At 38.7% G+C, this 17,052-nt stretch overlaps 1 protein-coding gene across 3 annotated transcripts in view; it reads right to left on the bottom strand.

Annotated features, from left to right (window-relative positions):
- Positions 1-17,052, bottom strand: part of LOC120798873 (cadherin-12-like) — an 87,677-nt gene that overhangs the window by 57,560 nt on the left and 13,065 nt on the right. For all 3 annotated transcript variants that reach the window (XM_040143656.1, XM_040143657.1, XM_040143658.1), the window contains exons 2-3: positions 7,700-7,824; positions 4,079-4,248 (exon numbers count right to left, since the gene is read on the bottom strand). In XM_040143656.1, coding sequence (XP_039999590.1) covers positions 4,079-4,248; positions 7,700-7,824 — 295 coding nt within the window. The remainder of the gene's footprint in view (positions 1-4,078; positions 4,249-7,699; positions 7,825-17,052) is intronic.

The raw sequence follows: 17,052 nt of genomic DNA, 5'->3' as shown, positions 1-17,052 counted from the left end.
CCGCTATACAATTTGTTGCTGTATTTCCGTGTAACAGAGACGTACTTGGGTCAAGTTTCTCTCAAAGCACTTTGGGCCTCAGCTGAAGCATTAACAGCTTAAGGCCTAAAGACCTTGACAGTTAAATTACCTCTCAGTAATGGTATTTAGCAGACAGATGGGGCACTAAGTCTGGCTTAGTGTGATGTGTGTGTGTGTGTGTGTGTGTGTGTGCACACGTCTGGAATGTGCCACAAATACAACTTAATATGTCCAAGCACACTGCAAAGTGAAACTTAACAAGCAAGCTGAACCAAAAAGCTTAGTGAATAACAATCTATATATAAATTTCAGGTTAATATTTAGTTTATTTCAACAAACCATAAACACATGACAAATCATTTTAACTCTAACTTACTTTTAAATACTTAATGAGAGGAGAGTTGGTTACAGACAAATCTAATACAGTGATAATATAAGGTTATAGTATAAGGTAATATAATATAGGTTTTTGGTTAAGTGTTTGTCCCCCTCTGCCCCCATGCCATAGGATTGATTATGTAATTTGATGATCTCTCCAATCGATTCCAACATGTTGTCATGATTCCTGTCTCAGCCGTGTTTATATTGGGCAATCTGCTTCTGTCATACTCCACCTGGAAAGGAAGCAGTGTTGCTGTTTGGGTTCTACTTATATTCACTTAGCAGATGAAGGATTTGTCATTTGCTTTTTGATGGGGGACCTTGAGGTAGCAAGAAAAGGCAGTTAGATGACCTCTCAACTTGTTGGGCAGTGTTTTGTTTTTTTTTTTCATAAGAATGCAATTAAACTACAGATGTCATAAACACCTGCCTGAGATCCAGATCACCTCCAGACATGGCCTTGCTATTCAAGTAATATTCCAATTGCAATGTTTTCTCAATGTATTTACATTTGCATTAACATGTTTTTACTTATCCAGATAAAATGTCCAGAGATAGATCACATGTTAATACCAGGTGGAATTTGGATATTACTGAGCTTACTCATGCTCACTAGAGGATAACCCCTTTTGTAACTTTCAAAACTGCAAAAGGAGCAAGGCAAAGACGAGGTCAAAGGGAACTAGCAAACAGTAAACGAGGAATACTAACAATAGAATAGATGCTGGACAATGATGGCGTCGATGAAAATCCCTGATGAGGTCCAGATCCAGAATGCTGCTGGATGAGATGCCCGATCTCTCCTCAGGACCATAACATTCCCAGTCCACCAGGTACTGATGGCCACGTTCCCACCGATGAACTGCCAGGAGGTGTCTGTATAAGCCGGACCTCCATCGATGATCCTTAAGGTCGGTGGGGGTCTGGAAGTGGGAACCAGAGGACTCTCCTTGAAAGGCTTGATTTAGACAATATGGAATGTAGAATGGATCCTCAAGGATCGGGGGAGAGTCAGACAAAAAGCCACAGGATTTGCCACTTTGGAAATGGGGAAAGAGGCCAATGAGTGCCTGGGCTGAGGGAACACTGACCTTGGTCTCCAAATCAGGGAACAAGGGTGGTTGGTGGCCATAGACACGCTGGAGGGGGGAGAGACCAGATACAGAGGTGAGGTATTGAGGGCATACTTAGCCCAGATGAGGTGTTTGCTCCAGGTGGATGGGTTGTTAGAGGTGAGACACCAAAGATGGGTCTCCATCTCCAACTGCTCAGTTTGCTCGCTGGATTGGGGATTGTGGACGGAGGAGAGGGTGACGGTGGCCCCAAGCAGGAAACAAAATGCCTTCCAAAACTGGAAGATGAACCGTGGCCTCCAGTCTGTTACCACGTCCCTAAGAAATCCATGCAGACAAAATACATGGGACAACATGACCTCAACCCTGTCCTTGGCTGAGGGCAATTTAGGCAGAGGAATAAAGTGAACAAACTTCAGAAATATGTCCACTACCATAAAGATGGTGTTGTTAGATTCTGAGGAAGGAAGTCAAGTGACAAAGTCTAATGACATGTCAGACCAGAGGCAGTGGGGCACAGCAAGAGGGTGCATGAGGCCAGGAGGAGGGCACCGGAGGGTTTTGCTCCGGGCACACACCAGACAGGCTGCCACATATTCACTAGCCTCTCATGCCATGGTTGGCTACCAGAATTATTGTTTAATGATGAATGTGGTCCATCTTATCCCAGGATGGCAGGGGAAGAGGGAAGTGTGAGCTCAGATACCTGAATACCTGAGAACGAACAGGGACAGGAACAGGCAACCGGTTTGGGGGGGCAGTCCGGCACATGAGTGTTAGCATTCACCTGTCTGACTCTCTCCCCTAAATACCCCATGTGACTGCTCCCACCACACAGGAAGAGGGCAAGATGTTGGTGGAAGACCTACAGAAGGAGTAGGAGTCAAACTGGTGGGGTAGACTATCTGGCTTAATGTTCTTGGAACCAGGACAGTAAGCCAGAGTAAAGTTGAATCTATTAAAGAAAAGTTCCCACGTTGCTTGTCTGGCATTGAGCTGTTTGGCTATCCAGATGTACTCAAGGTTCTTGTGGTCAGTCCAAACCAAAAGAGACTCTTCCGCTCCTTCCAGCCCATGCCATGCCTTATCTAGTGCCACTTTTACTGCCAGCAGTTCTCTATTATCAACATCACAGGTGAATGTTTCTGGGACTGGAATAGAACAGGGATGCAGCTTGTTGTCCAGTGGAGAACGTTGAGAAAGGACCACCCCGATGCCAACGTCAGAGGCATCCGCCTCCACCACAAACTGGAAATGAGGGTCTTGGAGCATTAGGATGGGGGCAGAGGTAAACCTTGCCCTCAATTTCTGGAAGGCTTGATCAGCCTGGGGGGACCACTGGAACTTGACATATGGAGAGGTTGAGGCATGCAAGTGGGCCACAATGGTATTGAAGTTTCTAATAAAACATCTGTAAAAGTTGCCAAAACATGGGAAACGTTGCAACTGTTTCTGACTAGTGGGTGTCGGCCCCTTGGCCACAGCGCAAACCTTGACCTAGTCCATCCAGATGCAGTACTGGGTTTCCTAGCCAATTTCCATTCATTAAAAATTTTTCATCTGCACCAGAGTGCGCTAAAACCTTGTGACACAGGGAAAGAGAAAGAGAAAATTCATTCAGTTTGAATGAGAGGATGAGAAGGAGAAACAGAGGAATGGGGATGGGTCACTAGTGCCCTTCTCTTCACTGGCAAGCCCAATCTTATACTGGACACGATGCCATGAAGTGACCCAGCTGGGAACAGTACATACACTGACGCTTCCGAAAATGGCGCTGTCGCTCCTCTGGAGTGAGTCTAGCATTACCCAGCTGCATGGGCGCCTCTGGAAAAACTGAGGATGCTGGTGACGCAGTAATCTGCGTGTGATTAGGAGGGAAACATCTAGGAGGAAGTCTACTGTCAGAGGAGTCCTAGCTTGTCTGGACCTCTCCTTCTCTTGTTCTCTCAAGCGATTATTTTCATGGTGTGGGCTATGAATGAATCCAGGTCAGTTGGATGCTCGATGCGCAACAGCTGGTCTTTTATGGGGTCAGAAAGTCCGTGATGGAAGGTGCGAGCAGGGAATATGTCTTCTAGCATTAGGCAGCTGCCAGATTGCGGAACTCAATAGTGTAATTGGAAACTTCACAACTGCCCTGGCAGATCAATGATGGGTCTGGCTGTCTCTGGTCCTGGGGTGGCGTGTTCAAGAAGAAATCAATAGAGTAGCAGATGGGGGAATTTCTCGCCCACTCCACTATTGCCCAGGCTTCTGCTTGACCAGTGAGATTGGTAATGATGTATACTACCTTAACTCATTCAGTCAGAAATGCAGCGGCCTGCATGTCAAAGTACAGCCCCACACTGGACCAGGAAAGACCGTAGTTGTCAGTGTCTCCCGAAAAATGCTCGGGCTGGAGCCAAACCCAGCTGACAAAGGCAAAGGCATCATTGATACTTCACATTTTAACTATTCTTTCTCTGACCCCTCATTGTTCTTCTTTTTGAATTGAAGTGGGTCATTAAATATTTTTTCTATGTAGAATATAATAGTATATTAAGTAAAACTTAATGTAAGCTTAGTAAGAGTTCCGTTATTGTCTCAACCTCAGGCGGTCTTACCTGCTGGGGACATCTCGGGGACACTGCCGCTGTAGGGTCCGTCTGGGAATCGTGGCTCATTGTCGTTGATGTCCTGTACCTTGATGATAAACTCAGATTCTGGCTCCAGAGGGAGGCCCGTGTGGATGTCAACAGCCTGGGCCCTCAGTGCATAGTAGGACTTCTCCTCCCTGAAAAACATTAAGTATAACACACATCCTGAAGTTAATATCCCCAAGCAACAAAAGCTACACAATAATGATGTAGTCAGGCTTAAGGGTATCTGGTACATGATATTTAGGTGTCCATGTCAGTTTTGATGACCGCTTCTGTTAATGCCAACACTTGGTTTTAAAGATATTCTTATTATTTTCCATATGTGTTGCAGAAAGTAATACCAGGATGAATGACCAATAATAATTAACATCACTTGAAATATCAATCGAAACGATAAAAGTCACTTTCTTGGTCTTCTGAAAAACCTGAATTTACAATACACAAGTACTACACTCACATGAGCACACACTAGATGTAAGATTATGTATGTGTTTTCTGTGGATTGGAATCAAGGGTGTCAAAATTGGTTAGTAGGACACTGGGGATAATGTGATTACGTGTGTGAGAATCTCATTGTCATGGCAACACCTCACCATTTTACCTCCCTCCTCTTTTACCTTTGACTCTCAGAGTCTCTGCACCTTTTTATGACATTATTATGACATTACTGTAAAGTCCTCTCTTATTACTGTATATTATATATAAGAGTTTCAAATTGTCCTGCGATTCAACTTAAAAGTATGATATAAACAGTGGTCACATACCATCAAACATTGAAGCAAATAGTAAAAAAATGTATTTGATTACTTCTGGATGAGATGTATTGAAAATTTTGTTTTGAGTTGGTACCTTTACACCTCACTGAAACAATGCTCCATTCTTCCGTGGAGGTGTTGAAATTAAAGGCTGTTTTGTCATGCATATGTGCATGCCTTTGGTTTTCCACAGAGTAAAACAAAGAAGCTGTGAAAAGTTGTGAATTCTTGCTTCTTCTAAAATGGCCTGGACAAAACGATTACAAGTGGTGATAAATAATTGGATTGGAGCAATATTTTAAGCAGAACCACATCTTCAGTTAGCATCACAGGGCTCTTCAATAATCTAATAAAAGACTTCTTTGAGTTGTGACTAATTATTTTTGTCTGTAAGTAGCAAAGACATTAGCAATGTAGTTTTATATACTGTAGTCACATAAATGTCTTGATGAAGATGCTGGGAGTGATGGCTGGTTCAACAGAGTGTGACTTTAACACCGGAGACTATAGTTCACATTTTAACGGCTGACATTATTTTCTTTTAACCACATTTAACTATCCATTGGTTTCCAAACCATTCCCATAACTTTGATCTAACTGTAAACCTTTACCAAACCTTACCCACAGAGGTTTTGGAACAATCATAACTGTCATTTTTGGAAGACAAAAGAGCTATTTGGTCATATGCATACATGTATGAGGACGTGTGTCCGCCTCTGCTCCTCACTTGTGACAGCCTGTGACATAACCTGCCTTCACCTGCTTCCCATTAGCTCATCGTTTTGAGTTATTATCTTATTAATCTGAAAATTATGCAGCATCTGTTGTGAGGGAATTAAGTGAAATAACACTCCATTAACATGCATAACTAGCTGATGTAAGCTTTATTATACCGGCTGGCTAAATAGTTTCAGTTTACCCAAGGTTAGTTGTAGAACATATATGCATATCGTTGAGCTGAAACCTGATCTTCCTTTTTTTAACAAGACACAGAAAGTAAGCAAAGTTGGGGCAATAACTGCATATGTTATTTTACATATGTACAGTATACACCGCATATACTTTATAAGACCTCACAATAGTGCCGACTTTATGCTTGTAGTCTTTGCTAACAAAAATTGTGTTGTACTATCACTTAGTCTTCTTACAGATGAAAGGGGGTGGGGTCAAGGCTGTAAGTATTTTGATCCAGAAATATATATATATAAATATGTATGTAGTAGATAAATACATATATAGATATCATTGATCATATTTTCAACATAGACGCCTGAATTAGTCAGACTGTAATCACTGTGTTAAGTGAGATAAAGGTTGATCAGTGGACAGGCTTTCAAACTGGAAATAGCACTGCATTAAAAAAAAAAAAAAACACAAGGGGCTGCATTAAACAGAGGTAAACAGTGAAATATGATCCAGAATATTTATATCCATTTATAATTTTTTATCTTATCAGATGCCAAAACTCACAGAATTTTATAATACTAGCAGACTATCAGGGTTAATTCATTTTACACGGTAATCAACGAGGCAGGAAAAGAATAGCCAGGGTTACCTTTTTTCCCAAATGAGCCTTCCCAAATGAGGATTATGTTAGCATGAATGAGGCGGATGTGTTTTATCACACAAAGCTATCATTGGTCAGAACAGCCTTAGCCAGATCCGAGCTCTATTTCAAATCCATATCAATTTCCATTGCTTTATAGCTGAAGAAACGGACGTGTTTCTTCCCCCATGAAGGGGGGGGCATTTGTAAAGGAAATACCATATGGTAGCAGCTGTTAGCACTGTACAGCTTCTGTACTGCTTTACTTGTTATATCTTTGTCTCATCTCTCTTCCTGTCGCTTTCTGCAGGTATTTCTGCCTCTAGAGCTGCAGATTCTGGATCTGTGACTGCAAACCACCTGCCTCCGTGATACTGCTCAACACTCACTGCTTCAATTATTATTATTAGTCTTAGATTTACACTCACTGTTATTATTATTATTATTTGTTTTATTATGTCTTATTATTATTTATACTACTAGTCCTACTATTGTCTTCTTATTATTATTAGTCTTATATTTACTCTCACTATTATTATCATTATTTTTATTATGCCTTATTATTAATTATACTACTAGTCCTACTATTGTCTTCTTCTTATTATTATTAGTCTTATTATATATTATTAGAACCTACCCCTCTCTCCCCTCCTACTCTCTCTGTCTCTCTTTCTATCTCTTTCTCTCTCAACCCAGCCAGTCAAGGCAGATGGCCGCCCACCATGAGCCGGGTTCAGTTCAAGGTTTTTACATGTTAAAAGGGAGTTTTTCCTCGCCGCTGCCACTAAGTTCTTGTTCATGGGGTAATGTTGGGTCTCTGTAAATAAAACTATAGAGAGTACGGTCTAGACCTGTTCTATATGAAAAGTGCCTTGAGATAACCCCTGTTATGATTTGTCGCTATATAAATAAAACTGACTTGACTTGACTTGACTTGAAATCAGTAAAGTAACATTATTCACACATTGTCATTAATAATGCCAAATATAAGTGTCTAGTTTGCCTTAAAATACAAGAGTCAATAAAATATATAACTTGCAGTCATGGCAAGAACATCATTACAGTTATAATATATTTACAATGTAATAAACAGGGATAAATTATTGATACTAATTCCTTTATTAGTAGCTTCAGTAAACTCCAAGATGAAATATGAAATCTGTCATATCTCTGTAATGTAGATCAATGTGTTCATTACTATAGATGTCAGTAATTTCTCTATTAGAAGCTCTACATTGCACTTCAGATGGTATTACTGTATTATTATTATTGATGAGTACTGACCTGTCAAGCCCCACCAGCGCATGTATATCTCCTGTAATTTGATCAATGGTGAAGATGGACCCAGCTCCTTCTCCTGACAGAGTGTACTTCACTGCATCGTCTCCATGGTCCATGTCTGTGTGGAGCTGCAAGAGGAAGAAAATGCACATAGGGCTCCAACCTTAGCAGCAATCAGTCACAACAATACCTAATTTATTGCTAAGGTCAATGCTATTAGTATAAATGTGTAAATTGATGTGTAAAACAGAACCGGTGTTGTTTACTAAAAGCTTTCATCAAAAATAAAAAAGGTTAAAAAGACACATTTTCAATTTCTACATGTGATGATGATGGTGGACACATGATAAATAAAAAAAACTCAAAATTTACACTTTTATAAATAAACAAAGATTTATGGGAATAAATATTGAACTAAAAACAGTTGTCAATAATAATATAATTAAAATAATTTTTATTGATTCAGATGAGACATATCAAAATGTAAATTGATTGTGGTAATTTTAAGCATTTGTTGTCTTTAATGAATCTTCTTAAAACATAGCATAAGCTGAAAATTAATTAACACTCAGGAAACATTTCCAAAACACAGCAAAGTAAGGCAAGTATAAATGCGGATGAAATAATGATCTGTATAAGAGAACTGGTGGAGCTCTTTTGCTATGATGGATGTCTCAATCAACTTTCTGAGTAATGAGGAGTGCAGTGGTGACACACTGTGACTCATTTCACTTATCACCTTGGCAGAGAACCATTTTAACTGTATATTTCATATCCTAGTCAAAGAAGAGAGTCTTTACAGACCCCGCAAACCTATTTTGTTGATCAGCCTCTTACTATTTCTTTCTGCCAAAGTAAAAGTATTTTAGTTATTGAATGTTTGAGATTTCAAGACTATCCTGTAAAAAATTAGCCCACAGGTGTATCGTAACCATGACATCGAAGGTCCTTTAACCTTTAGGAAGTACTTATTTTAACCCAAACCACAATGTTTTGTTAGACCTAACCAAACCAGGAACCTATGGAACACATGGAACCTGACAGCTCCATAAGTTAAACCATGTGTTTTGCTTTTTTAACGATGATGACTAATGTTCATTATGCCTGCTGCCACAGGGACACCATTTCAGGAGACCCTCCTATGGGTCATATCAGAGTGTTGGGACAAACGACGTTTATGGTCATTCAAGTTGGAGGACTTGTTTGAGATTTCTATATTTGTGTTATGCTCTTGCTATTGTCACTGATTTTGAGGTAGATGGGGCTTCGAGTTTGCCATCCAGTTACTATTGAGTATTTACAAAAATACCTTGAGTTACCACGGTACACATGCAGGCTGTGTTTTAAAGTGTTGCTAAACATTGTTATCACGTCTTTTAGTCCCTAGTATCGAAAATAAAAAAATAAAAAAATTGATCTTACACACCATAATGCAACTAGATATTGTCTTTAGGCTCTCTTTGGACTCACAAACTTTCTGTTAAAAATGTGTCCAAAGGTGTGCCGAAGCCCCAGCTGAAATAACCCTGATGTCATTGAAACAGCATCATCAAGGTTATTGGGTAACCCTAGGTTATAAGCTCTGAAGGAGCCTCAAAGCTCCTCAGAGCCACAGAAGAGATTATACAACTGTTTCCACAAGATGAGTAGTGCTCTTCATGACTAGCGAACTGACTCTGACATGTAAAAATGGAGTGCGTCTTTAAGCCTGCTGGGGCCTGAGCTTCAATGTAACGCTTAATGCCTGATCCCAAAAAAAAAAAGAAACACACAGCAGTAACAACCAGGCATTTTTTTTTTTTTTTAGATTAGGAGATATATATATATATAATATACATGCACAACAACACACCCACCAACTACAGTATCTTACTAAAAAACTGCTGTCTTAAATGACATAAAGACTTATAATATAAAAGACTTATAAACACTTATAAACACTGTATATATCACGACCTTGCACCCCTTGAGTGAGGAGAATGATTCACAGCATGGTCGATGCTCCTTTTTTTTTCTTTATTTAAAAAAAAATCAGGTATATATAGTTTGCAGAGAGAATAATTGATGTCAATCCCAAACCAAACCTAAACAAACACACACATTTTTTTTTTATTTTATATTTAGATGAATCAATATATATATACATGATATATATACCAATCTATAAGGGACACACCAATCTAAGAGGTCTTACAAAATCACAGATCTTAAAGTAAATACAGACTTGCTCCTTCTTATAAACACTAATTAACTTATAAACACTCCTTTGTCACCTATGTGTGGAGAAGAATGGAACACAAAGAATGATTCACATTTTGAGTTTTCTTTTTTTTATAAAAATTTTTTATTTATAAAATCAGTGCAGGAGAGAATCATTGAGGTCCAAATTAACAGCCTGCAAGTCCAGCCTGCAAGGGTCCTCCCATTCTGATTCTCTAATTCTGATTCTCCAATTCTGATTCTCCAATTCTGATTCTCCAACAATATCAGGGTGTTGTCCCAAATATATAGGCTTATGCAACTTAACCCTTTAATATTCAGGATATCCCACTCCCAACTTTGGTTCGTTACCAATTAGGGTCAGTTTCAGTGTTCTCACTCCCCAGTTGCTCATACTACATATATCACTTTATCTCTGTTCTGACATTAGGCCTTAATGAGGCGAGATGGAGCTTAGGGTACACGTTGACGTAAACCTCCTGTGTGTCCTTGAACCAGGCAACACAGAATTTGACAGAGGCTGGAATTCGTCAAAGCACTCCCTGTGTCAATTCACACAGAGCTACAGTCTAGGAATTTGGGAAAAACCCTCTTAACCGATTATGAAATACACAATACTAGCTATTCAATATGAGGTATTAATAACATTATATACTAAAAATGATAATAAATCAGTGTGTCTTCTCAACTATGTCTAGCTGGGAGCTGAATCCTCAAAAATCATCAGCAGGACAAAACTGTAATTACATGATTTATTAATCCAACGTTTCAACTGATATTCAGTCATCAGATTAATGTAAAACACTGAAGATCAATGAAAGTGTCAAGATCTGAAAGATTTTGGATCAAAGAGAAATTCCAATAGCCAAGGAGGTTTGTACCTTTATATCTAGATGATTAACTTTGTATTATAGCCATAGAGATCATGATTTTACAGTTACATATTTTACTGCTTTCCCAGCTCCTACATAGCCCCACTCTAGAGCAAGATACCATTTCGACTAAACAAAACAGTTTCTATATTATGTAACAAAATGTGTAGACTAAACAACACAATTTCTAATATTCTTGAAGTAAGTAACTATATAAAGTAAATATTCATCCAAAAAGGAACCTTTACCAGAAGCATCCAAATATGTGAATTTTCAAAGTGAGGAGATGCTCCCCAACAGTGACTTAATTATATTTCTCCAAAAGGGGTCCAAAAATTGAAATGAAAGTTAACAACTAACTGAGCAAGACCCACTGGGCTCCAAATACTAATGGGAAAGGACCTGAATACTAATATAATTTAATGATGATTCAATGGAGCTGAAATGTTGATGTGAAAGTTAATGAGGACCAGAAAGAGACTAACGGCAGGCCTAACACAGTATAAGAAGGTGAACATCACACAGTCCTCTGTATGAGGTCTGTGCCCAGAAGAACTTCTATCAGTCAAAGCAACACAGTCTAACATTAGCTCATAGCTTTTGAAATATTAATTGTTTAATATATATTTGAAAGGGAAAGCATACCTCAGTGAGGTCTGAGAAGATTTTCATGAAATGTTTTTTACTGGTCAGTATGTCAGGTCAGCCTGACATTTGTCCTGTGCAGGGAATTTGTGCTTTTCAGAGCTGGACTGGGTTCTACAGAGGATTCAGCAGAAACCTCTCTGCTGTTGTAACTTCAGTTGCAGACTTACTGAATGAAAGGGTGAAAACTACATGATTACCAGCCTGTCAAAGAGCTTTGGAGAATATTGAACAAGTTGTTCTCGCATGTCCAGTATTAGTGGACGTTCAGACCAAAATCCGTCCTGCGTTAAAACAATGCAAGGGGCTGTGATGGTTGTGGTGTGGGGTTCATGCCAAATGATGTTGCATTGCAGCAAAAGTTGAGCCAGGTTTCATTTTTTGGTGGACCCCTTTCCATTGGCACCCCTGCTGTGCTAACAGACTGGCCTCATTCAAATGAATGAGGATGCTGAGTTTTTTCACTGATGTTGGCCTGAACGCGGCCTTGGTTGCAGCTCAGCTTGACCATCTAAGCTCCAGCTGTTTTGCAGTCTATACAGAAGCAGGAAAACAAGAAAAAGTACAGACTAACCTGTTCCCTCTGTATCCCTGTCAACTTATTTACAATTTATTGCTGGAACATTTTGCCACTTAAACTGAGTCAAAATCAGCCACTTGGTTATGGTGTATACCTACTACATTCCTTTAACCTGATTTCATTCCTTTCTAACAGGCAAACAATGCGAGACTAATTGTGAGAATCTGGTCCTGAATTTCTGACATTGTCAGAATTTTAACAAAGCCTGTCTTTGATACCCAGAAATCTAAATGGTGTGTGTGTGTGTGTGTGTGTGTGTGTGTGTGTGTGTGTGTGTGTGTGTGTGTGTGTGTGTGTGTGTGTGTGTGTTGTTTTGATTTTTAAGATTTTATGATGATCTTAACCTTAAGATTTTTTTGGAAATGGCGCCCTGGTTTGTGCCAGGTGAAAGTTGTCAATCATCAGAGATCAAATCTTTGGTCGTCAATCCAAAATGCACACACACACACACACACACACACACACACAAACCTAATATCTTCATCCCTTCTGGCTGAAATGCCAGTTTCCTGATTGTGTTTTCAGTTTCCGTATTTTTCTCTTTTCTTTTTATCTAGGGTGCATATGCTGTTAATCGCATGCTTATAGGTGTAACACAGAAATTATGTTATTCCCCATAGATGACCTGCTTATTCATCTAAGTTGGAGGAAATGCTACTGCTTGATTTGAGTTTTAATTCATGCTCAAGAGTAATATTTACCTCCAGCAGTTTTTTTTCTTAAGCGGATGTCCAACAACTTAACAGATAACATAAAGGGTAGTGAGCTGAAAACTGTAGACTGTTGACTAAACATTATTTTGTTTTCATATTGAAAAATTCTTTTGTGGGGTTTTCAACATTTACACTTTGTGATAGAGGTGTTTGTAATGTACAGCTTATTTACAGACAGCTAAATTCTCCACATTATTTTTAAGTTTTTTAAGCTCCCTTTTCAGCACAACAGTCAACTTTAATACGCTCTTAAAGCCAGCTGCATGTACTTGCTCTTTACTGCTGCTTTAGGAAGTGCATGTAATAATTTAAGGCAGTTCACAGAAATGCTCAGAAGTCCTCTATTGCTTCTGTTCAGGAATTTTTCCTATCCTATTTGTGGATTTGTTTCCACATTTTCCCATTGCAACGGGTAGACTGTATTAGTTGTGAGTTGTCTTTGTTATCTTTAATAAATCAGTACTAACTGTACTTGTGTCTAGTCTTGTTTTGTTCAGGTACTAAGCCAGACGATGACACAGCCCACATGTTCATCTGTCACTAAATTGTAGGACACTGATTCATTTCAGAACAAATTTAGAGGATTTTGATTTAATTGGACATGCAAACCACTTATACAGGGAACATATTATACTGCTCACTGTGTTGTGTGAGCATCTAACCCTGTCTGATCTATTTGTATCCCTGTTCTATATTAATAGATATCATCTAAAAGACAGTCAACCTTCCTTTAAGGACCGTCTGTCTCACAGGTTTTCCTCTGTTGCGAAAGCACCTTAATTTTGAGTGGCCTCATTACATGTCCATTACATGCAAATCCGAGACATTAGTGAACTACCATTAATAAACTGAATAAGGTTATGGAGGAATTATCTGTAGAGAAATTATAAAATGTGACAGGTCATCAAAAATGTATAATTACAAAGAAAGAAATGCAAAACTGCATTTTTCAGTGTTTTGTGTAATAATGATCCACTTCAATGCATTTTTTATAGCTGGGCCTATGTTTAGTGGCAGTGAGCAGCACTCCCTTTTAAGAGACAGAAAGCAAGCAGTGAAGAAGTGATGAAATTTGAAACAAAGTATTTTGAAAGGAGTTAAATAAAGAATCAAGTTAACCAATGAAAATAAGTTTGCCATTGTCAACTGTTAAGCTCAACTTTTAAGTGGACAGGGATGAGTGAGAGGTGCTCAGAAGCTAAGAATCATTATAAGATTGAACATTTCCAGTTGGTCCAATTTAGCATCAGCTGATGAGGATAATCTGAAACAGTCAAAAGTTCCGAATTAAGGGTATACCAGTATTGACAAAAACCATTATATTTATTAAATGAAATACTGGTAATACCACACATACGATAATATCATGCACATAAACATTTCCATTTCTTTCCATTCTCTGCAGCGTGGGTAATACCGCCGCTTAAAATCATGTCGGAGGAGATGACAGATGAGTGCGAGATACTCTACCCACACCTGATAAAAGTTAGCTTGCCAGTGTGGGAGTTTTTTGGATTCCATAAAAAACACAGGGTGTCAATCAACAGTAAAAGCAAAAGTGGGCAATACCACTAACCTGTTCACCCACCTTCGCCACCATCATCCTGCAGATTTTGCTGTGGACTAGAGAGTAAGTTACAGTTAGTTTGCTAACCCTGAACTGGGAAATTTTACATTAAGATCTTGATTGTGATGTTAAAGCTAAGTTATCATGGTGTTGGACATGACAGTATTTTCTCTCTCGTGTTGTTTGTTAAGTATCATCAAAGAAGTGAGAGCAAGCCAGGGATTCAGGTCAACCAGCGATGTTTGACTCAATGGATAAGAAAAGAAAAGCAGACATGGCTAGTGTATGTCACAATGAAGCCATCACTAAATAGTTAGTGTTGTAATATTAATAGTTAACTAAATGGTTAGTTGTCAGGTTGTGGGCTCACACACAAACTCTATGTCCCCTGCTCCGCACAAGTGATTTTGTTTCAGTTGACATTGTATTAATGACAGATGTTAGGCCTTGTAGATCTTTTGTTTATCAATTCATCTGGTTGCCTTTTCACTATCCATTAAGTGGAATTATTATTTTTGTATGTTTTTGTACAGTGATGGTTACAGACTCTCTCTCTGCTTCCCGACACACGTATTTTGAGTGTAATTAATTTGCCAAAAAGACACAAAACACACAATAAACAGAGTTAAAGATGAATTTGACTACTTGCATTTTTTTTTTTCCAAATTCTCAATAGATATTGCCATCGTATCGTTATCATGACTTCTTCTGGCCACAATAATGGTTTAGTGGAAGTCTGATATTGTGACAGCCTTACTCCAGAACAACAAGTAAATGGGTTTTGACATTTTCTTGTAAAAAGGGGTAAAGGAAAAACTAGACAATACAATGAATATAATCTGCATTTACCAAAGAATGAAATGACTACGTATAATATGAAAGGTGTTGTTCATAAAGATGAACCGGAAGAGAATTATTACCCTACACTGCGGTTCCCCTCGTCTTTATGGAGATTTTTGGCATCTTTCAGCTCTTTTTTCTTTTTTGCCATCGTTAACCTTTTTTCCTCTAGCAGCAAAAATCTGATAAACCTACTGTCCACTACCTGCCCACCAAAATGAGCTGAAAGACAGTGACTAGCTTGTGATCATATTTAGCAGCTAAAGAGCTAGACATTTTTCTCAGGAGTTGGTGGAGACCAAAGCCCAGGTAAAAGGAGGGTGGATATTGGACTTACATTCATCAGGTGAACACTAACTTAACTATTACATTGAAATCACATTTATTGTGCTTTAAATAGCTACATGTATCTCTCTCTTATCATAGATGCTGCTGTTTTCCGTCCTAAACTCAAATACTTCAAACTAAACTTCAAGAATAAGAGTCATGCTTGCTTCTGATGAATGCTCCAGACTGGTCATCTTTTTAGCAGTCATGCCATACAGTGACAGATGGAAGTGTCACTGCAAAGGTTGGGCAGACACGTGCAATGAGGGCAATGACATGATATATCTCCGGCCCAAAAGGCCAGAAGAGCGGCACACACATCCAGCTGGTAGACAAACAAACATACCAGTTCTACATACTGACTACAGCAAAACAATCAACACTGCAGTGTTATGAAGGGAATATTCAATATGAAGATGGTGAATTGAATTCATGATGTGACTTTTCAAAAGATGTACAAGCTGTTATCATTATCCAATGCTTTTCTGTTCTATGCTAAATATTTAGAGATTTTCCACTAAACATAATTTTAAATACAAGGTATTATACATACAAGGTAAAGGAGAGATAAAAAAAAGTTGAGAGATGAGAAAAGAATCAGCATGATGGCTACCATCAGTCAAAGCACTGATGATTTATCTTCAAAAGGCTTTCGGGTCATGGCGTACTTATTTGATTTCATCACAGGCTGAGAAAAAGATCAATCCAGACAGTTTAAGACACATAACCTATGGTATGTTCTTCCTCATATGGCACCCCTGACATGCTTTAAGTTGCCTGTAATTTGGTGGATCTGGTCTGGCCAAAGAAAAAACAATCTATACTTTTTTGCACTTCAAATTTGCTGTTTTGTAGCTATTTTCAAATGAACCCGGAGTAAAGTTGGGCAGACACTGTGTTTTTCTTAATCTTGTGCATTTTGTTAACTCAAACGACATGTTTTAATTGGACTTTCTTCACAGTTTGAACCTGCCTTTTATGCTCACACTGTAGGATCAATTGACCAGCCACAATGCTGGTGTTCACACTGAATGTAGGAACAAAACCCCCATTCTGTTTCGTCAAGTGAAAATTTCAATAAATTTTACGTAAACAAGATGACCACTTTCTCAATAAGGCTGACAAAAAGCGAGAAAGGCAGCATTACTTCTGTGACATTCTGTAATGAAAGGAAAACAAGAAGAAAAAAGAAAAACAATAGCAAAAATATATGAACATGTTGCGCCTGTCTCTTGATCATTTATCACAGGATTGTACATAATTTGTACATCACTTTGGACAAAAGCATCTGCCAAATGAATACATGTAAATGTAAATGTAGACTCAGTTGACAGTTTATTAGGTACACCTAGCCAAAACGAATGCAGTCTGATACAACAGCCCTGCAACAGCCCTAACGTCATGAAGGTTATACAGTAATGTTCAGTTTCTGTTGAAACTGTTTCAAAGAGATGTTGATTCAACTGTTTTTTCATTTTAGAGACAATTGTATTTTACTGACCCTATTTATATCAGTTAGGGAAGGCTAAATAACAGAAACATTTCTCTGTATAATTCAGTACAGTTCAACAGCATCACAGAGTACATCCTTC

Source organism: Xiphias gladius, chromosome 14 (assembly GCF_016859285.1).
Source record: "Xiphias gladius isolate SHS-SW01 ecotype Sanya breed wild chromosome 14, ASM1685928v1, whole genome shotgun sequence".
In the NCBI taxonomy this organism is placed as follows: Eukaryota; Metazoa; Chordata; class Actinopteri; order Istiophoriformes; family Xiphiidae; genus Xiphias; species Xiphias gladius.
The sequence above is the reverse complement of the archived record's forward strand: the minus strand, read 5'-3'. Positions and strand labels throughout refer to the sequence as shown.